Source organism: Pararge aegeria, chromosome 4, assembly GCF_905163445.1.
Source record: "Pararge aegeria chromosome 4, ilParAegt1.1, whole genome shotgun sequence".
NCBI lineage: Eukaryota > Metazoa > Arthropoda > Insecta > Lepidoptera > Nymphalidae > Pararge > Pararge aegeria.
Window position 1 is genome coordinate 6,903,363 of NC_053183.1, and position 21,644 is coordinate 6,925,006.

At 33.5% G+C, this 21,644-nt stretch overlaps 5 protein-coding genes across 6 annotated transcripts; 4 read left to right on the top strand and 1 right to left on the bottom strand.

Moving 5' to 3' along the window:
- Window positions 1-470: 470 nt before the first annotated feature.
- On the top strand, window positions 471-9,420 carry LOC120637840. Of its 2 annotated transcripts, none has more exons than XM_039909871.1 (7): window positions 471-677; window positions 1,279-1,457; window positions 2,336-2,443; window positions 3,501-3,910; window positions 5,551-5,685; window positions 7,054-7,302; window positions 8,422-9,420. In XM_039909871.1, exons 1-7 carry the CDS (start codon window positions 654-656, stop codon window positions 8,550-8,552), a joined length of 1,236 nt encoding a protein of 411 aa, XP_039765805.1. In that variant the 5' UTR covers window positions 471-653; the 3' UTR covers window positions 8,553-9,420. The 2 variants fall into 2 exon arrangements, with proteins under 2 accessions (XP_039765805.1, XP_039765806.1); XM_039909872.1 differs by having other exon boundaries at window positions 478-677; window positions 3,546-3,910.
- A 122-nt stretch (window positions 9,421-9,542) lies between these two features.
- Window positions 9,543-11,383, bottom strand: LOC120637841 (anaphase-promoting complex subunit 15-like). Its single transcript, XM_039909873.1, has 3 exons — window positions 11,167-11,383; window positions 10,411-10,507; window positions 9,543-10,068 (listed from the first exon to the last, which is right to left on the bottom strand). Exons 1-3 carry the CDS (start codon window positions 11,284-11,286, stop codon window positions 9,881-9,883), a joined length of 405 nt encoding a protein of 134 aa, XP_039765807.1. The 5' UTR covers window positions 11,287-11,383; the 3' UTR covers window positions 9,543-9,880.
- A 4,071-nt stretch (window positions 11,384-15,454) lies between these two features.
- Window positions 15,455-17,417, top strand: LOC120623423. The gene is made up of 4 exons (XM_039889448.1): window positions 15,455-15,567; window positions 15,658-15,808; window positions 16,159-16,850; window positions 17,062-17,417. The coding sequence occupies exons 1-4, from the start codon at window positions 15,532-15,534 to the stop codon at window positions 17,308-17,310; spliced, it is 1,128 nt and encodes a 375-aa protein (XP_039745382.1). The 5' UTR covers window positions 15,455-15,531; the 3' UTR covers window positions 17,311-17,417.
- A 649-nt stretch (window positions 17,418-18,066) lies between these two features.
- LOC120623424 (DNA-3-methyladenine glycosylase 1-like) lies at window positions 18,067-19,038 on the top strand. Its single transcript, XM_039889450.1, has one exon. The coding sequence runs from the start codon at window positions 18,451-18,453 to the stop codon at window positions 19,015-19,017; it is 567 nt and encodes a 188-aa protein (XP_039745384.1). The 5' UTR covers window positions 18,067-18,450; the 3' UTR covers window positions 19,018-19,038.
- Window positions 19,039-20,578: 1,540 nt separating this feature from the next.
- LOC120623431 (nucleoside diphosphate kinase) lies at window positions 20,579-21,205 on the top strand. The gene has a single exon (XM_039889458.1). The coding sequence runs from the start codon at window positions 20,688-20,690 to the stop codon at window positions 21,147-21,149; it is 462 nt and encodes a 153-aa protein (XP_039745392.1). The 5' UTR covers window positions 20,579-20,687; the 3' UTR covers window positions 21,150-21,205.
- The last annotated feature ends 439 nt before the right edge of the window (window positions 21,206-21,644 follow it).

The window sequence follows — 21,644 nt, forward strand, 5'->3', positions numbered from 1 at the left end:
CTGTTTTCTGAGATAAAATATAATATAATCTAACTAAGGTTGAGAGAAGTATTTAAAACGATTTTTAATCATCCAGTTAATTAAATAAAAGTTCTGGTCTAAAAGTTGGTAAGGGAACTAATAACTGCGTATAACAGTCATTGACTTCATCGGTATTTGTTGTGTGATATATTTGCTTTTCAAGCTACGTCATGTTACGTTTGATGAATCCTGGGAATTTGTCTTTTACGCAAACCATTGTTATTCTACCAATTGTACCCACATCGAACCAAAATTGAAAAAGAGGGGATCAAATTGTCTGTTCAACTTAACTTTGTTCTTTTCTTTCTCTTTCGTCAACTTTTCTAAAGCAGATTGATATTTCTGCGTTTTAATTAATTTTTAAAACGAATGCAAGAAGGCCAAAATGAATCGATATATCGCATCGATGTTAAAAATAAATACATTCGTACTGATTGCGGTATATAGCTTATCTGTGGACTGAATTTAAAAAGAAGGATATAAAGAGAAACATCATAAAATACGACGGCTATATTTTGTGAATTGGAATTGGAAAAAAACCACAAGTTAATTATGTGAACTGATAGTAATTAAGCAATTTTGTTCTTATTATTTAGTAATAAGTGCAGCGTGCCTATTTTACTAAAATTTAAATGAATCGGGAATCCAAAGATGAGGTAGGTTTATCAAAGAATTTGCGAATCTCCTGAATTACTAAAAGATTTAGTTTTATATCAATATGTTAATAGATTATTATTATAAAAGAATTTGGTCTCTATATACTTCAGGTCTAGAAATTTTAAAGGCTCCCTATATCAAGGACCAATCTTAAATTTGAAACGTGAAAAAAGGTGATAATTTAATGATATCAATCCAAAACATACCTATATTTGAAATCACCATTATACCTACCATGAAACCAAGCAAGTGAAAATATAGTGATTTTGTTTGTTGTTTGTTTGTTTGTTGTACCTATGCTTGGCTTGACTCGAATCACTGAACTGATCTTCAAAAAATTGGTCACGGAGATTGCTTGCATTTTGGAAAATACTTTTAAGACTCTCTGCATAGGCAAGACACTTTTTTCTCCACAGAGAAGGTGCCTGGCGACAGACATTTAACATTGGTAGTAAACAACATTTAGTTTATGTTCTTCTCCAATAAATTTAATTTCATCCTTCCTCAAATAAATAATTTTACTATTACGTTGTATAATTCTAACTAACCTCAACTATCATCAATGCCGTATCTGTATACTCATAATACTTTTTGAAATAGATTGGGGGGGCACATATAAAACCATCTGCAAGAAAAAGTATTCACACGCATAACAGTAGCTGTGTATACTTGTGTAATAGAAATATGGGAAGATACGGACTCAATGCAGTCCGCGCAAGAAATGAACTGAATGGGCCTGATACAGAGCAGGGGCATGATGAAGTGGACAATGTTATGAGGTAAACTATCATCATTAATTTATTTAAGTACTATTTAAAAGTGGTGATAGGCTTGTGTTTAGAGTTTCTGCATCCCTTTCGGGGCGACCAAGATTCCCGGCATGCACCTCTCACTTATCAGAGCTAAGTATGTTTTGAATGCAAGGAATCAAAATATAACTGCCTGGCTGAGAGTTCTCCGTAATGTTCTCAAAAGTGTGTAAAGGCTACCAATCCACAATTGGCCAGTGTGTTGGCCAATGGTTTAAAATCTTCTTACTCTTAGAATGACAACAGTTTACCCCTTAATCCAGTATTGGGCTGGTAATTGTTTGATAATAATGAACTACCATTCAAACAAATAAAAACTCTAATTCAATAATTATTATTAGGTGTTAGTATTTGTAGAGTAATTTATAGATTTTATAGAGCTTGTGTATTTTGTCTACCCTTGCTGGCGTGGTTTGATTCCCGATTTGGGGCAAAAACTTGTATCAAGTTCTTTTCTCGAAAGAGAAAGTTCTCTGTACCACCAATTTTTAAGGTAAGGAAAATTAGTGACAAATTGATAGCAATTATTTTTCATCTGTATCTTTTACTCAATTCTGGGCACAGGCCTTTGCCTTTATAACAAATATAATTATAGAGCATAGGCCCACCATACTATTGCTATTTTAATAACTGGGACTGTTATGTTCCATCTTCCACACTGAGGCTACTTACTTGGGGCTAATACTAAGTATTGACAGAAAAGACAGAAACACAATGCCTAACAATTTTAGCCTTATTCAAAAATTTAAACCTTATGAACCAAGATCTGCAGTCAAACTTTCTAATCACTAGACTATTGAAGGCAGTAAATCGATAATAATTCAAAAACAATATTGATAAAATTTCAGCAAATTGGCGCGCCCAGCATCTCCTGTACCAGTAAGGAATAAAAAAAATATTCGTAGAAATTCGCATGACATCAATACTGAATACAGTGAAGACGATTCTGATGAAAAGTGAGTGATAATAACAAGAAGTAAAAGTAGATAATTAATTTCATTACCTACATCATTCATTTACATTAACAAACAATGTTAATATCTACTACAGTGATCAGAACAATTAGTCCAATCTGAAATTATAATGCTGCATAGTGTCAGACCGTCTGAAATAAATAGATTAGCTGTCAGAAATAAAAGGTTCAGAAAATAAACTGAGTGCAGTTTATTACCTGAACCTATTTATTTATCTATTTTGGAGGTCATTTTATATGATGCAGGCATACAATAAACTTAAAAATAGACCTGCGTATTGCAACTTCAGGTTAGACTACATGTTTGTACTATATAAGCTTAGTTTAATACACAATAGTACTAAAATCAAAATTTTATTTATATAATTTCTTCAGTATTGCAATTACCTTATTTTCTTCTTTGTTGTTAAACTCTCGTCAGTGTTTGTGGTCATTATGAAGTGCCGCTGGAGCTCATGATATTTGTTTCATGAGATTTTGCAACTTTTCTGAAGGAAGCTGCAGTTTGTTTGTTTGTTTACTGATGATCTCAGGAAGTTTTGAAAAAAATATAACAGTTTTGGATAGCCCATTTATGGAGGAACGCTATAGGCTATTATTTATCATCACGCTAAGACCAATAGGAGCATTGTTATGCTCCTATAAAGAAGAAAAAACCCGAATTTGAAACATTCTCAATTCAACAGAATGTTTCAAAATCGGGTTTTTTTTCTTCTTTTGATAGCTTCCACTGCGTGCGCTACGTAAACGGTTAAAGTTTCGATACAATCATGTATTATAACGATTTTAACTTTAATAGTTCTAAAAGAAGTCCGCGGCAGCATATGTTTAAGTTTGGACTACACGCGAACGAATTCGAGAGGGGCCGCTCAATAATAAACCATTATATTAATAGTATAAAACCATATATTACCATCTCAACCTAAAAAATGCTTGTTTCATTTGCTGCATCACTATCTCTCATATCATATTCATAATACTTAACTTATGTTACTAAAGAAAAATAGTTAAACTTGAGATGGTAATGTCTGTTTTTCCAGCAACGTATTATCCAAGTCTTCCCCACCAGCATTTTCGCTTTACAGTGACGAATTGTACGCCAGTGCGAATGCAACATTCCAACAGAGTGACGCACGCAGCAGCAGAAATGTGTCGCAGGACACTCCAGAACAACGGAGAATAAACACCAGTGCAAATCAACAAACACGCTCACATTCGCAATTGAGACAAAAGTTACCTAAGGAAAAGGAAACAACGTCCTGTCAGTTCTTACTCCAAATGCTGTTGATGCTCCTTACAGCTGGTATTGCAGTATTTTACATAGGCTACTACCCCAGTGAACCAACTAAGATGAATAGCATTTATGATAAGATTAGCTTCTACAGCGATATTATGGATTTAGGTGAAAAATATAAGGTCAAGGATACTTCCATTCTGCAAGTAAGGACAGGTGAGCCTTGGTTTCAGTAAATATATTCTTAACTAGTTAACAGGGGTTACCAACCTTTTTAAGGCAGTGGCGCACAAGTTAGGAAATTGGTCACGGCGCCCGTGCCCTAACCTAGTTAGTTCAAATATATAGGTACGTCTTAGTAAGGCTGATTACACTGCATCATCACTTACCACCAGGTGAGATAACAGTCAAGGGCTAACTTATGGTGGAGTAATAAAAAGCTATGTATATTACAAGTAGCAAGTTCAAGTAATTAACTCCATAATCAGTATTACATTAGGTTATATAAACGCGATTTTTTTTTGTTTGTTTCTTTATCCTACCCTAACGCCCTAACTTAGCAACCAATCAACTTGATTTTCGGGATAGGGTAAATTGAAAACACGGAGATTAACGTAGGCTACTTTTTTCCCAGGTAAAAAAAGGGTTCCTACGGGATTTGTATAAAACGGTAGTTCACGCCGGCAATCGCTAGTATAACCGCTTAACTATATAATATGACTGAAATAATATCTACAATGTGTGTTTATTTTAATTTAAACAATTGAAATATAACTTGCTTTAACCGGTTAAGGAAACCTGAGCCTGAGAGTTCTCTATAATGTTCTCAATGACGTGTGAAGTCTACTAATCCGCACTTAGCCAGCGTGGTTAGACTACCGCCTTGACCCTTCTTATTCTGAGAGGAGACCTGTGACCTATAGTGGACCAGCATTTACATCGATAGATTTATTAAAAATGAATTCCACGCCGCGCAGGGGTCTCGCAAAAACTTGGGTGGATTTAATATAACATACGGGAAATATCCAAACGGGCGGCCGAAAGGAGTTAAAAATCGAATACACAGTAAATAATATTAACTAAAGTATTTATTATTTTGTCACTTCGTTTTACTGCCGACAGTAATCGATACAGCAACAGTAATCGTTCGACAGATGTCTCTGTACCGAATCACTTTCAATAAATTTCTATACGCTTCTGTAGCATTTCTTCCTTGTTGGAATTCGTACAAAATACAGTGGCGTAAATTTGTCGGTAGCCATGTGTACACGATCGCGCCTCACTAAATACTAACAAGAATAATCTTAGTTTTAGTTCATCTGCGACGAAAATGTGTATACATTGTTAGCGATCAAAAGAGAGAGGCAAATATGTGTCACAGGAATATGCGCATAATTGTTGAAACTGATTGTAACCGGAGCGGACAGAACTTTCCTGTAGACCTATTAGTATAGCTATTATAGACTAATAGGTAATGAGTTTACCGTAACACATGTACTATATGCATGTATAATAATAGTTTTTTTTATTTAAAGCAACTAAGGCTCTTTACTTTACAAAAAAACATTGAATGCAATTTAAAATTCTGACTATGTTGATAATAATTTAATTGATAAAAAACTAAATTAAATTAAATGGAATGCAATAATAAATCCAGTAAAAAGTTCAATAAAAATATAAATTAATAAGTACCAGTTTTGGAAGTAGCAGTAGCAGAGTAGAACATTTACGATCGCGTATCAAACGTACGCAGTAACGGTTACACGGTAACCGAATCGGTGTCGTAACTTTAGAGGCGTCTAACGTCGTGAGTCATCATCTGAGAGTTGGTGAAACGTTTTTTTTTTAATTTACAGGTGTTGCTACAATATTTGAAAAGCAAGACACTGGATCGTTTATATTTGCTTACAACAGCAAAAGTAACAGTTTTAATCCGACACTGTTTAACAGTTTTGTTGAGGATTTAGCTGCGACCGCTTCGAGATTCTTACGTAAGTTTTGTGTACTCTTATCTCTATATTATATTATAAATGCGAAAGTTTCTATGGATGGATGGATGGATGGATTTATGTTACACTTTCACGCGAAAACTAATCAATCAATTTGACTGAATTTTGGAATGGAGATCGATTACACCCTGGCTTAGTACATAGGCTGCTTTTTATCCCGGGAAAATGAAGGGTTCCCGCAGGATTCATAAAAAACCAAAAAACAGCGTAGGTACGGAGCCGCGGGCAACAGCTAGTATATCCATAATAGGCATGATTACTTATTTTGATGAACTGCACTGCACTATGACGTTCGGAAGTCTGTATCTACCGAATATCCAAAAATATCTTGGTTTTGCAGAAATTAATAAAATTAAATATAAAAAAAAACGCGAAGACGCTCGCTGGGTGGCATGGCCGTACTCAATATGTAATTGGCAATTTAGAGTTTTAGTAAGTCCTTGTTCCCTAGCTAAAGATTATTTAATATGGGTACTGTTAGCAAAAAGACTAAGCGACAAGTTCAAAATTATGTTTATATTATGGATTCGGCGTTTACCTCATGGCTGATCGCTAGATTCTGTAGTTATATTTATTGAAAATAAATACCAATCTCACTTGGAATATAAATCTCATACAACATTTCAGCGATTATTTGTTAATGTCATCATGTCTATTGCTCATTTCCTAAGTTTAGTAAATTTTCTCACGCATCTCCATAAAAAAACCTATCGGTTGTTATCTAAGTGGCATCGTACCGGAACGCCAAATCAGTTAGCGGTTCGTCTCTTACAAGACCACAGCACGCAAGAATGCACCATGGAGGTCGACGAACTTTCGTACTAATATTATAAATGCGGAAATATACCTATGCCTCGGTTCAACCTTTATGCTTATCCTGATGTAATTTCGCACAAAATAGCCTAAAGAACCTGTGAGATAGGATACTTTTATCCCGGAAAATCGAATGGGCAACGATCCCTGAGTATTTTTTATTATTTAACGCTCTCCGCTTTTTGGTCTCCATAAAAGATAGACATATGCTGTCGCGGACTCTTTGTTAGATCTTTTAAAGGGGGACAACTTTGTCGTACATGATTTTATATTCATAACTTTAATCGTTTACGCAGCGTAAGCTCTCGAAAATACAAATTCAAAGATTCGTTATTCATGTATTCTAATCAAAAGCACTTATGAAGCGTTCATACATACATGTTTACATAATTTAAAAAAAAAAACCCCGATTTTGACTCTTCAGCTTTATAATATTGATTGAATTTGGTAAAAAAAAATTGTTAGCACCACAAAAACCGCTTAGGTGTAATTTAAGACCTAGCTTTGGCTACCTCTGCTAAACACGTTTGTATACAGGTAACGACAGCGATAACTTGTATGCGGTTGTGGACACTGTGAAACTTAAAATGCAAACCGAGAAGGAGTTCATGAACAAATACGAGGAAGCTGTTGCCAGAACTGGCGTTATGCTGGTGAAAGACGTTGACAACGTCCCGTCAGAAATCGCAATGGCATTCCACTACTACTGCGATGAATACAGTCCCCTCGTCAGGAGGAGCGCAATATTCTTCACGTTGAATTTGGCTAAATGCTCCAATAATTCCGGTGAGTTTTTTATCAGTAAATTCCATTCTGTACATACTTCTGCACAGTCCAGTGTGCCAATTAATGTCAAAAACAAAAGCCCTCGAAAGGATGTCATAATCATTAACATCTGCCGGCCACACTGGCTCTTGTGCCGCTCGCGTCAAACGACTTCCTGCAGGGTAGTAGTAGTAGGTAGGGTAAGCGCAGTAGATAAAAATTATATCCCAAGATTATATCCCCTGACAAGGGATATAATTTACGTGTCCACCTGCGTACCTGCGTGTGTACGGGAACATGGAATAGGAGAAGTGTACCCCCGTTTATTATTACAGATATATTATTTGGATATTATTTCCACTTGTGCGCCAGTGCTCTGAGAGTTTATAAAGCTGTGAGAGAACATAATGTTTTATCCTTGCCCATGCTAGCCGTACTGCGAATCGTTTGATGTCTTCTCTCCACCCGCACGGCTAACATTGGCAGAGACATTTTTCTCCCCGGGGAAAGGACAAAACTTTATCTCAAACTAATATGGAAGAATCAAAAACCACACTACTTTAGTAGTGTTTCCCGAACCGAACCGAACGAAATAGAGAAAAGTTTGTGAGCTATCAACAGTCCGCGGATTTGAAGAAAAATCGAAATCAAAGGTTGAGGTCTGTTTTCGGACGCAATGCTCTTCATGCGATGGCTGAATCAGGGTTCTTTACGTTTTCAATTCTATGGAAATAATATACGTGTAGCGCTGATAGCCTAGTGGTTAGGTTAGGTTAGTCCCGGCACGCCCCTCTAACTTTTCAATACACCGTTAGAAAACCTGCATGCCGAAGAGTTCGTAATAATGTTCTCAAAGGCGTCTGAAGTACACCAATCCGCACTAGGGAAATGCCGTGTTCTGAACCCGTCATCTGTATCTAAACATCCTAGCATAACGCAATCTTTGTTGCAAGAGATATTTATAAACCTCTTTCACCACAATTATTATAAAATCATAATATTAATTATGATTTTATAATAATTGTGGTGAAAGAGACAGTAAGCTAGTCTGTAAGATTGTGATTTTTGTAATATATAAGACAGAAATTAACTATACTGTAGTTGTTTGAAAACTTATAGGCTTTTATTTTATTATTGCAGATCCAAAGTCCACGCACGAATATATTGAAAAATGTCTAGCCAAGAAATGGAGTAACGTTGGTGAAGATAGGATTGGGCCCTTGCTAACAAGAGTTGTCAATATTGTTGTAGATGTTACCAGTGTGATATAATGAGGATTCTCTTTTCAATGGTATTATTTAAACAGGAAGAAATCATGGTACCTACTCTAGATTTGAAGGATTCAGGAATAAATCTGGCACAATATAAAAGGTCAATCTAAGAGTGAACCTCTGAGTCTACCATGATATGGATGGATGGCAGACAGTATTAATAGAGACACAACATTGTCCCTTATATATTTATTTTAACATTATTTCATTTACATTTGGCACCTGTGCAATTTATTTGCCTGTACAAAATGTAAATGAAAACTGGAGTAATACCTCACAGGCTTTATAGGTACATTATGTAGTGTCTCTGAGACTTATCTATGAAACCGACGAAAACTAAATAGTTTTCGAGTTAACCACGGACACAGTTTTTCTAAAAGAAATCAGATACAGCCCTAACATCACTTGCAGAATTATAATCATGTGACTCCTGTCACTTTATTAGATAACTACGCGTCGTGTGGCGTAATACTATGCACGTGTCGGTCTTTGAACTTCAATAGGGTTGTCAATAAATATGCTATTGTGTATAAAAAAATAATATGCTTCTTTTGATTTAATATTTTCACAGGGGTTATTCCTTATGAAATATACTTACGCATCCTTCAATATTACTTCAATCCACTATGTAATTAGTAGTGAAATACATCCACAGTAACTAACTTGTAGTTGATACATCAGCAGAAGCTTATTTTATCTTATTCAGGATTTGAATTATTTTTAATATACCTTGTAAATAAACAAAATATTGTTTCTAATTTTATGTATTTTAATATTTATTTTAAATTGTATAACAAAACTAATATGTAAGGCTTTCAAAGAAAAATCGTGAAGGCTAAGTTCTGTAAATAAAAACATATTCAAGTGATACAGTTTTTTTATTTTTATCGTTTACAGTAAGTAATAATAACTAATAAAAAACCTAGTAAATGTTTCTAATATGAAGAAGAACATACACTGATCTAAAAAATTAAATACCATCTAATTCATAAAAGCTGCTGTAAATTGGTACAAAATTCATAAAAATTAGAACATTCAGCGCCAAAACAGAAGGCAAGGATGCACTTCTGATAACTTAATTTGGATGAAACTATCATTGCCGGCTCTTGGGGAATCATCAATTGCCTGACTGTCGACCAAACAAACCAATTTCTCTGTATTTAAGTGTGCCCAAGTTACAATATAACTTGCGAATCATAGTTGTCTAAGATGAAACAACTCAACCCATATAACAAGAAACTCATAGTAAATTGATTAACTTAGGTCAAACTTAAGTCACTCGTAGGAAGAGATCTACTATAGGCAAGGCCTATGATGAAACTGTATCCCTAATTCAAGGGCTGAGGTCGGCCTTGAGGCCAGATTGCACTTTGGTCTTGAGTGCTGGGATCTGGAGCTTCATTCCCCTCAAACTCCTGGTCAGCCTCATTGTTGTTCCTTGGAGGAGTGTATGTGCGCAGTTCCTCCTCCTCGTCTTCATCATGGGACTCCTCTGACTCATCAGACTCGTCATTACCTGGTGAATTGAAGAATAATGTAAATTTATTGTACATGTACACATTTCTAATTTCCTTACACTTCAACAAATAAAACCCATTGTCAGGATACAATTTCAGTTTTAGGGGCACTAGTAGGTCAACACAAAAGTGCCTATAAATATATCAGCAAGTTCAAAGATAAAGTGGCTTAAAGCAGTGCTAGAAAGAAATATTACTTTTGTTTTGTTTTCAATACTTGTTATATACACAACCATATTTTTCTAAGTCAATATAATCTAATAATTGTCAAGTGTGAAAGTGGGTCCCATCTTTTCATCAAGAAGAACTTATCACAAAAATCTTAAAAATAAGATAAGTACCTTCTTCCTCATCAGACTCTGCTTCTTCTTCCATTGGTTCAGGATCAGGCTTTCCCAGTGGTGGGCGTTTCATATATTGCTGGCCAATGGAGTTCAGCTATAATCAAAATATGTCTTTCTAATCAAAGTTGAACAAATGTAATTTTTTTAAAGTGATTAGCCATGTGGGCTTAAATATCAATCTTTTAAAATTCATGTTTAAATTTTAAGAACCAGTGGACTCTATGGCAATGACAGATTGAGAGCTTTGCCCAATTTAAACCTCATACAATGAATGCTCAAATTCTTATTAGACTTAGATACCATGTAAAATTAAAAAAAATCTTTTGTTTTGTTGTCCATTATCAGTGGGGTACATAAATACAACAGTTTTCCTTTCATATACTTGTATGAAGAAAGAAAACCGAACCTTTGTTGAAAATATCGATTTTGTTCCAATATGGCAGACTGCCATTTTGATGTATCTATTATCAATAAACTAAAACTTCTAACAAGTATATTCCTAAAATAATGATAATAAATGATAATGATATTTAGTATAAGAGAGAGAAAATACAAATTTGTATCTTTATTGTCCAGAATTGTAATTTAAAAGCATATTATCCTTGGAAATATAAAGCATATCAATATGTGATGAAATTTATTTTGGTATACTCTAAGACTCTAAAATATTCAAACCTTCTCCCTATGGATCGTTGCAAGATTCGCAAAGCCGTGGAAATGAAGGTAGGTACCTAGCCATTTTGTCATACTTACCCATTGCTGATGAGCTTGTTCCATACTGGTAAGCTCTGCATCTTCGTCACAAGGGCTGTCAGCGTTGAACCAAGTAGGGTCCACAAGACGCGGATAAAGTATTGGGAATGGAATATTCATGTTTAAACTTTCAAGAATATTGTTAATAAAACTTGAAAATTATCCTTCCCTTCGCGGATATAGGATGAGACAAGACTGAGTAAAACCACAGATTAATGAAGATTGAAGTAAAACGTAGAGGTGGGCTAAACCGATATAATTTTTCAATGAAAATTAAGTGTTGCAAATTTTAATCGAAATAATTGTTTGTTGTTAAAACGGTTTGCAGTTATTTTTAACAACCATAATAGTTTATTCATTGTAAAACTAAAAGTCAGCAACTCACGCTTTAATTCAAATTTAAAGTATATACCTATTAATTTTATTCGCACGTTTTATTTACTTCCAAACAATAGAGAAATCAAATTAACTGGTTATAATAAAATATCTGCATTTCGCACTACAGATTATATTTTTCCTATTGTGTTGGTTTGCAATAAAGTTTTTCTATTCTATTCTATTCTACAGACCGCCGTACACTATGTATATATAGTTTAAAAAAACTATTATTTTATCAAATATATGTAATTTCGATCGAAATAAAACAGCGGTACACAATTTTTATTATAACAGTTAAGTGGCATTTTAATAATGTGTTAAACTGTAAATAATGTGTTTTGTATTATAACACTCACCTCTAGTAAAACCACAGATTTCGATATACGATTACTGCAAACTAGATTCGCAAAAAGTATCGATACCTTAGAAGTATCCGTACTTTCTTTTGTTATCGATACTTTCTCACATACGTAAAGACAGTAGGTAGTCTTTCTCATGTAATACTGACACTTAAATACCATGTCCTAAGCATTTTAGTCCACCAACTGGGCCAGCGTGGTGGACTACGGCCGAAAACCCTGTAATGGATCGATATGATGATGATGTTAATGAAAACTTTTTAGGATATTCAAGAATGTTATAATAGAAATTAACATATATACATATTTCTTTTTTCTTGCAGAAAGTATTTTTATTGGCAACCTTCTGCCCACATTATTTGTGGTTCCCATACAGTGCTTTTCGCGGAACTTGGATTTGCAAAGTCGGAGAAAAATCGTTTGAAAGAAAACGTTTTTTACGAACGCTGCCTTAACGGTGAGTACATCTACGATTGAGTTCGATATATGGAGGGTAGAGGTAAGGAGAGTCATCTTATATGGGAGAAAAGTTGAAAAAGTGTCCAGTGTATGCGCTAAATAACAGTTCAAAAATCCTCCACAATGGCGCTGGTGGATGCACAGGGTATGGTATGAATGTAGCAATCGTAGATGAATTGAAGTATGCCGAGTTAAAAAATGTAATGTCATTATCGACTAAAGTAGTTAATTACTGAGAATTTCAACAACTTACGTTGTACAAAATATTGTGGTAAATATAACCTTACTTCCTTGTATCTCCATACTTCCTTGTTTATTTTTCAAGCCTACTCTAACAATATTTATATTTGGCGCTTCTTTTAAGAGTTACCCTGATGCAAATGTGGCGCCATCCTAATTTAATACATTTTGACGACACTTTTTCATATACACAGATGACTCTCCTTACCTCTACCCTCCATAGTTCGATAGTGAAGTTGTGAAGCTTGATAATGTCTACAAAAAAGTCAGCGACAGCATAAATTATTTATAACTTTTGTAAATTAAATAAATATATTAAATCTTTAGGTCATGTTTATTAGTCATAGTATTATAAATTATGACGTCTTAATTATTTAAAACAAAAGACTTCTCCCTTTTACTGCATGTAATTTGGAGAAATGGTTAAAGAGATAAAACGAGATAGTTATGAAACCAAGACCATGTCGTAGTCTTCTTAGTGATATTATTTCTATTAGACGGTTTTAAGTGTATATTTTTTTCTATTCTATTCTTTCCCATAGGGAAGGCAAAAGTAGTTTTTTTATTTTATATATTCAACATGTCAATCTATTTAGAATTAATCTATGTTGGCTTATATCGGACCCCTTTTATGACCGTATATTATTTTGGTAAATTCCGTACATGTTCCATCATAATCACTTGATTGACTCATTTGAACTGTGGTTATGTAGCCAAATTGCAAATACGTATGAAATAAAACAGGTATTGCCGCAAAACGTAGCTCTGGGCTTTAATTCACTAAAATTATACAAGACAATAACAGAATAACAGTTTGTTATATGTACATATTATATTTGTATATATAGGTTTATGCATGTTTATTTGCAACACAGTACAGTTAAATGCACCACCTTCCTCTCTTCTTGAGCTGTTTTTAACGCCTTTGGTTGCCTGGAAGAGATCGCTATGTAGCGATAAGGCCGCCAAATTGTATACCTTTTGTTAAATTTTTACTGTTAATTTGTTATGTTTATGTGGTGTACAATAAAAGTGTATTCATTCATTCCTTCATTCAATAACATTGATGTCAATACTCAATATTCGAATTACAATAAACTACTGTGAAGTTCTATCAACAGAGTCGAACTTAATATTACAAAGGAGTTTCATATCAACGTACATATGCAATCAAAAAGAAACCTTCCTTTAGGAAGTCTGGCAATAATTCTGGCATAGCACTTGGTAGAACTGACCAAAACACATTCATAATTACATCACGAGTAATATTTTTTACACTCAATGAAGTGGGCACGGGTCAGCTATAATATTATAAGGCTTTTGCAATTGTTTAGCTGAACACGCTAATCTTAGGTTTTAATTGGATTTTTTTTGTGTTGGATAGTACGTTTATCTATTTATAATATAGTATTTATATATAGTCTACGACCAATAGCTACCACGACCTAGCTACTCAATGAGACATGTTGCAAAAACAGCACAAAAATATCCTTTTTAAAAGATTCCAATGCGTGCTATGTATAACGTACGCCAAAATGACGCAAGTAAGTAGGTATGTCGGAATTGTACCTCTTTAAAATGCTAAAAAAAAGTACGTGACAACATATAACTATTTTTTATGGTTAGCTCATACGCGGACGAAGTCTTGAGGGACCGCTAGTTAATATTATAAAGATGAAAGATTTCTGTTTGTTTGTACCCACTACCTTATAAGTTTAAAATACTGAACCGATTTTAACCATTTCTTTGCCAACTATCACGAAGTAACATAGGCTATAATTTATTTTAAACAATATTGGAAATCCTTAAGAAAATAGCAATAATGTAACCCAAAGTAGCAAAATTTTAGCTATAAAATTCATTATATTACTGAAAAACTATAGACAAATAAATAAATAAATATACTACGACAGTATACACATTGCCATCTAGTCCCAAAGTAAGTAGCTTGTTTTATGGGTACTAAGATAACTGATGATATTTTTTATGAATAATATACATAAATACTTATAATATTATACATACTAAAGACTTATAAACACCCAGACACTGAAAAACATTCATGTTGATCAAACAAATATTGTCCAGTTGATGATACATAATAATTATGAAATATAATAATTAAAGAATCCTAAATTACCTACAAAAAATTGTCTATAAGGACACAGTTAAACCTATCATAGTTAAGTTGCAATAACAGCTTTTGTATTCTCTTGTTTTATTAAACCGCCGCGCTCCGCGCCTGTAGGAACCAAAGTGGTTAACAGAAGTATCGCAGTATTCAGTAGCTAGCTTTATCATCAAGGGTATTTATATAGCAGTAAATCATCTTTTGATTAATTTCAATCGGCCATATTTTATTGCAGAATTAATTGCAAGTTTAAAACATTTAAGGATCAAAACAAAAGAGCTATTTTTAGTTGAACAAGTTCTTTTTAAAACCTAGATCCTTTTTTTTACAAGAATATACAACTTAAAAATATGCTTTAAAAAACAAAAACAAACGCGGACGAAGTCGCAGGCAACAGCGAGTACGGTAATAAATTGGTATAATTTGGATTGCTCGATATTTATTTAGTTTATACCTCAGACACAGCATTTGTATAGAATATGTATTAGTAGCATATTTTGGTAATGTCATATTTTAATTAAATGCTTATTGGCTCTGCCCGTTATTAAAGAATAATGATTCTTAGTTAGAAGAATTAGTCACAAGGCATAGTCATTGAGTTAATAATATTTTTTAGTAGGACAACAATACGCTCGCATAAATGTTTAATGGGAAATCTTATCGCGATCGTTAAAACAATTTTACGAGCACTTACTCATTATGGTTTTTGGTGTTTTTTATGAGATACATTTTGGGCCGTATAAATCCATTTAGGAGCATTTGATCGATTTCATTAATCGGAAAGCTGTGTAAGAAAATATGTACACCATTGTTAAGCTTGTAACTTTGTTTTCCGTATGTTAACAATCCTGTATATTTGAAATTGAAAAAATAATTAGTTTTATAATTTCAAGGAAAATATCAGTTGTTTATATATAATTTTAGATTCCAGCCGTAAAACCGACCTCAATGCAAAAATCTTTTTATTTTGGGGATAAAAGTGGCCCCGAGAATGAAATTACAGATTTTATTTATTCAAAAGGATATTTACCAAACGAAAATGAATTACCAAAATCTACAGTAATAAAGAATGTTGGTATGTATAAAATATATAAAATTATATATAATCTAATTGTGCAACTGCAAACATTAACACTTGGTTACAAACGCAAGTGTCTGAAATTCTAGCACCGTACATTTTTATATTAGCAATCCGTGTGCACCTTAAGAGCCTGCGTCTGCGCAGGTTTCATATTGATGAAAAGTAATTGATTTGGTATTAATTCTATGATGATAAATATATATTCAAAATTAGCTCATTCCCGATACAATTCGCAGTTTCGTAAATAGGTTTGTGCAATATGAAAATACATTCATGATGCTGTATATATTAATTAGTACTTAAACTATCGTGATTATATTCAATGAATATTTGTTTTATTATAGATAACGATGTTACTTATCTATTATCGAAGTTATCTGACAATGAACTTGTCAAATTGCTTAACGATCAACCGAAAAAGATATCATATGACTTAGATGATATCGTTAAAATAGCACTTGGTGGAAATTCTAACAAAGATCGCAAAAACTCTGTTATGGGAAGAGATTTTCAAGTTGAAGTTGATAATTATTACAATAAAAGATTTGGTGTCACTCCAGAAATTGAGAATAATCAGCGAGCTTATTATAAGTTAAATAATAAGCAAATAATTCCTAAGGAACAGCGAAACGAAGTAAATTTTCTCGCTTGGAAGAAACTTCAAGATCTTTTAAATTATCGCCCAGAACAAAAAGACTTGACTGAAGAGAAAAAAGAACTATTATTCGATATACTTGTATCTCAATTAAAAACTCTGTGTTGCAAAAGTGATAGACAATCGCTAGCAAACCATCTTCAAATATCTGGTAACATTTTTTCAAATGTTCCGAAAGAAAAATCTTATTTAACAGATTTAAAAGCATCAAATATCCAAAATAACAATGAATTTATGTTTCTGATTGTAAATGACGAAATAAAAAGCAGAAGTAATGATAACTTGATACTCGTGGATCCAGAAACTCTTGACAAAAATAGTAGTATTTTGTTATTGGGACCAATAACAACACCATTAACAGATGGTCAATTAAGAGTTCTTGTAAGTAGCTCGGCAGACTTTTTATTCGATGCATTGATGTCTTTCCTTGAATACTGCTGCAATGGTAGTAAATCTACTGACTATAATAACTTGTTAATACATAACTAACAGAATAATAATCTCTTTGACATGATTGTTCTACCAAGGCGTAGATTAATTATATAATTTAAAATAATCATACCTTGTACACAATAAAATATCGTTATTTCAGATGGACCGCATATCTAACGAGCTATCAAAACCGGAATACGCATCGCTCCTTCAGCAACTCTCTGATGGAACACTTGGAGATGACAGTATAAGCCTGATGAAAAATTTTATATTTGGAAAAGGAACTCGAAGATATATAAAACCTCATAGATGTAATTATCAGTCTAAGCTCACGAAAATTTATGGTGGGCCACGGTGGTTAATTTGCACTGGTTACTTGAATTTGAATACTCCCAGTTTGTATGACTAATAATATAAATTTACTAAATTCTATGATCATTTTTCGCCAAAAACTAAATTGCTGGTTTATTTGCGATCTGATGGTTTTTTTTTGTAAAGGAATATATTTTGACTTAACTTTAATTTTATTATAAAAGTACCTAATTAATGTCCAAGTAGTGTAGTGTAATGTTAAAAAAAAAAATCTTGGAATATATTTTAACGTTCACTCGTTTTAATAAGCACTGGATAAAATATAGGCATAGGGTACGCAAAACAATTCTTAGTTTTCAAAATCGCTTTCGCCCATGTAGGTCATTTTTACAATTGTTTGTTGTCTATTTCTTATTTTTTTCTATTGCACCTACATAAAATATATCTTTTGAAAAAAAGAAAGTTATATTTTACGACCAATTCTGCTGCATAAAAGTCTTAAATTGACCTACCCTTTTCTCTAGGTAGTAGTGAAAATGATACTACAACTTAAGTATTGCCGTTTGTTTTGTTAATTGTTAACCTTCTTTTCTTCCTCTATGTGCATTAAAGACTTTCTAAGGATAGGCCTATTTTAAACGAACAATCAATTTAATTTAGTTTGATTTGTGTGTACAATTAGCAATGTTAGAAGTGTCCGGATTTCAAATATATTTAAGATACCATCGATACATTAACTTATATATTCGAAAGATCGAAAATCGGAATAAAGAAACCGGTAAGTTAGTCACAGGTACAGGCTGGGTGGCCAGTGAATGGTGATTGAATCATTGAATGAAGTCGCAACCATAGAGTAAACTACTTGTCAAAACTACTGGTTGCAGTGCATTGTTGACTAAAGCTACATTCGAATTCCAGTGCTTTCATTTATGGCTTTATTAAACAATAATTGTTACCTAGGTACCTGTCATTTGCACCAGGCAACAATTAAAACTAATTTGTTTGTGTTTTTATAATCTATTTGGCTGAACTGATATTCCACGTGCTGTTTATGTTATTGTTGAAAATAAATAAGAACCTACTTTAAATATTTTGCCTATGCTGTTAACAACAAATTATCTATCTATCGATCTATTTTTATAAATCTTAAGTCTTAAATGGAAAAAATTCAGACCAAAAAAATGAGGTTATATTTAAATGATAATTATTAGTCAGCTTGGAACAATCTGATCATAAAATGGAAAGTGAAAAAATCAGATGTGGATGGTTAACCAAGGATCATCTCTATATAACCTACCATGACTGCGAATGGGGACAGCCTCAATATGACAACATCCTTCTATTTGAGATTCTTTGTCTTGAAGGTCAACAGGCAGGATTATCGTGGATAACAATTCTTAAAAAGAGAGAAAACTATCGAAAACTTTTTCATAATTTTGATCCATACAAAATTGCTGAATTTAACGTTGATGATATCAATAGACTTGTAGGTGATTCGCAAATTGTAAGGCATAGAGGCAAAATCGAATCAATTGTAAATAATGCAAAATGTTACATTAAAATGATGGAGAATGGTGAGGATTTTTCAAAATTCGTATGGAGTTTTGTAGATTATAATCCCATCGAGAATAGCTGGATTTCGAATAGTGAAATACCAACAGAGACCGAAATATCTAAAGGACTTTCTAAGGCCTTAAAAAAGAGAGGCTTTAAGTATATTGGATCTAGAATTTGTTATGCATTTATGCAAGCAAGTGGATTAGTCAATGATCACTTATGTGAATGTATTTGCAGAAATATATAAAATAAATAAGTTTCTTTCTTCCTTCCTATCTTTAATTACCTACAACCTTTATAAATAGGAATATCAAATGTGTGCTATTTGTTGTGTTCAAAACGATTTGATCTAGTTCCGTAGTGCCCAGTAGATTCTAGTTAGTTTTTGTTTTCTCGTTATACGCACCGCAAAGATCTGAAATATCCACTACTTCCAGCTATCGTTATACCGGCCAGCTCAAACTACTAACGCCAGTAACTTAAATCAAGAGTGAATAGCTACCCTCTAGGTCTAGACAATCGAAGTCCGTCAAAAGCTGAATCGCTGCAAGTAATCCTAGGCGTGATTACAGTTCAGGGCTATCTACCACAGATTCGAAAGGCACCGCAGATTGCGCTTTTTCAACATTATTTTACAGTTTACAATCTTTAGAAGTTTTTTATCTGGCTACTTGGAAGCTGTCGTTAATGTCATCAATCGTATAGTAACCACGATTTGTTAAATGTGTTCTTACCAATTGTTTAAACCTATGCATTGGTAAGTCCAAAATTACCTTAGCAATACATAGCAATCCCAAAAAAATAACTTCTGTACCTTATGCAGACGATAAGCTATTTTAGGAGATACCCAAATGTTAAAACACTTGGATACATATTATTAAATATTTAATAAGTAATTAATCTAGAGCCCTCCCTATAGTGTAGTAGGCTAGTAGGCTTCACTGAGGATTTCGTATGTGAGGGAGGAGAGCTTACGTCTATAAGTATAAATACCTGCAAATAGTTTTTGTCGATTTGACCTTCAATTACAGAGCAACATAGAAACGAATTTAGGACAATGTAGGTAATATAATATTACGTAGAAGTAAATTGTTATTAAAATATTAATTGTGATCGATATTTGAAGAGATCGCTATTAATCTTCATAATCTCGAAATAGACGCAAATATAAGATTTACTATTTTTGATCGCTATTTAGCGATAAGGCCGCCAAATTGTACGTTCTACCTTATTGTGCTGTTGTATTTGTATCTCTGTAAATTTTTTCTTTTTTCAATAAAAGTGTTTTCATTCATTCATTCATTTGCGTCTACTTTGTGATCACGATTACATTTTATACTTATTAAAACGAATATAAAAAAAGATGTCTGTGATTCATTATTTAGTAATAGTATACTTACCATTATGCAAATTATATGATTCGCAATTTGTACGTATCAACAAAACCTTTAATTCTTGCAAAATAAGATATTTTTTGGATAAATACTTTCGGAAATCATAGGGAAAGATTTCAAAATTAGTCAATATGCCTATTTCGTCGAGGCTCCAGGCCTATAGCCCGTATTAAAAAATAAAAAAAATGGTTTGGATGTTATAAGAATTATTCGCTACTACCCCAATCCGTTCTTACCCCAGCATAGGTACCTTGTTAAACTCAACCCGCGCAAGTAAAGGATCCTAAATGTTAAATGCATCGTGATAGTGCCAGCCATTGATTGATACTTCTGGCTCCAATACTTTTATTTTGAATGTTAAACCATAGAGTCATAGAGTGCATTCGTCATTTCCTGGCCTTGACATTTCAATCTGCATTCAATTGACAGCCGGTTTTTGTAAAAAGAAGTTCTTTTCACGCTGCCCGCTGCCACTGTGCTTCGTGTATAACCTCTTCATAAATTGAATTCAAAATCTCTCATAATGGCTGAACAACGTGAAAGAACCTTCATCATGGTTAAGCCCGATGGCGTTCAACGTGGACTCGTCGGGGAGATTCTTCAGAGGTTTGAGAAAAAAGGCTTCAAGCTTGTAGCTCTGAAATTTGTGTGGCCGTCTGAAGAACTCCTTAAAAATCACTACAGCGATTTGTCGTCGCGACCATTCTTCCCGGGTCTAGTTAAGTACATGAGTTCAGGACCCGTCGTGCCAATGGTATGGGAAGGACTCAACGTTGTGAAGACTGGTCGCCAAATGCTCGGTGCTACAAATCCAGCAGACTCTCTACCTGGCACAATCCGTGGTGATCTTTGCATTCAAGTTGGTCGCAACATCATCCATGGCTCAGACAGTGTTGAATCTGCTAACAAAGAAATTGCTCTCTGGTTCACTGAAAAGGAAGTTGTTGGATGGACCCCAGCTGCAGAAAACTGGGTATATGAATAAGCTTAGAATTCCATTAAATTATGTGTCTAATGAAATAAACTAATTATTTAATCTCATTGTTGTTTTTTTACACTTTTACCAATCAAATTAAAAACACCCTATTTTCTAGGGGAGGTAAAGGCTCATGTTGGTTATGTATAGTTGTGTTTTATGAAGTTAACAACTATACAACAAACAGCCTAATAAGTATATCACTTATTACTTACTTTAACTGGAAACAATGAATATAGTATTCATTACTTATCTGAATATTTAATTTACTAAATAATTTCAAACACCTAGCTCATTTACAGGTAACTTAAAGAATTTAAAAAACTAGACATTTTATGTAAACTAAGGGTTGTTTCTATTGGATGCTATCATTGAGTATTTGTCATCATTGTACAAAATGGGAATGAAATAAAATAATACTGACCTTGGTGATGGTAAGCCCCCAGTCCATTCTATTCGTCTATTTGTGTCAGTTTGATTATCCTGATATATTTTTTGTTCTTA

Bases quoted from the DNA above. Each gene is read 5' to 3' on its own strand.
- LOC120637840 (XM_039909871.1), top strand. From the start codon at position 654: ATGAATCGGGAATCCAAAGATGAG. The intron at 1,458-2,335 runs GTAAACTATCAT...ATAAAATTTCAG, and splicing joins GAAGTGGACAATGTTATGAG to CAAATTGGCGCGCCCAGCAT. The intron at 5,686-7,053 runs GTAAGTTTTGTG...GTTTGTATACAG, and splicing joins GACCGCTTCGAGATTCTTAC to GTAACGACAGCGATAACTTG.
- LOC120637841 (XM_039909873.1), bottom strand. From the start codon at position 11,286: ATGAATATTCCATTCCCAATACTTTATCCGCGTCTTGTGGACCCTACT. The intron at 10,508-11,166 runs GTAAGTATGACA...TTTTGATTATAG, and splicing joins AACAAGCTCATCAGCAATGG to CTGAACTCCATTGGCCAGCA. The intron at 10,069-10,410 runs GTACTTATCTTA...TCAATTCACCAG, and splicing joins AGAGTCTGATGAGGAAGAAG to GTAATGACGAGTCTGATGAG.
- LOC120623423 (XM_039889448.1), top strand. From the start codon at position 15,532: ATGTACACCATTGTTAAGCTTGTAACTTTGTTTTCC. The intron at 15,809-16,158 runs GTATGTATAAAA...GTTTTATTATAG, and splicing joins TACAGTAATAAAGAATGTTG to ATAACGATGTTACTTATCTA. The intron at 16,851-17,061 runs GTAAGTAGCTCG...TCGTTATTTCAG, and splicing joins ATGGTCAATTAAGAGTTCTT to ATGGACCGCATATCTAACGA.
- LOC120623424 (XM_039889450.1), top strand. From the start codon at position 18,451: ATGGAAAGTGAAAAAATCAGATGTGGATGGTTAACCAAGGATCATCTC.
- LOC120623431 (XM_039889458.1), top strand. From the start codon at position 20,688: ATGGCTGAACAACGTGAAAGAACCTTCATCATGGTTAAGCCCGATGGC.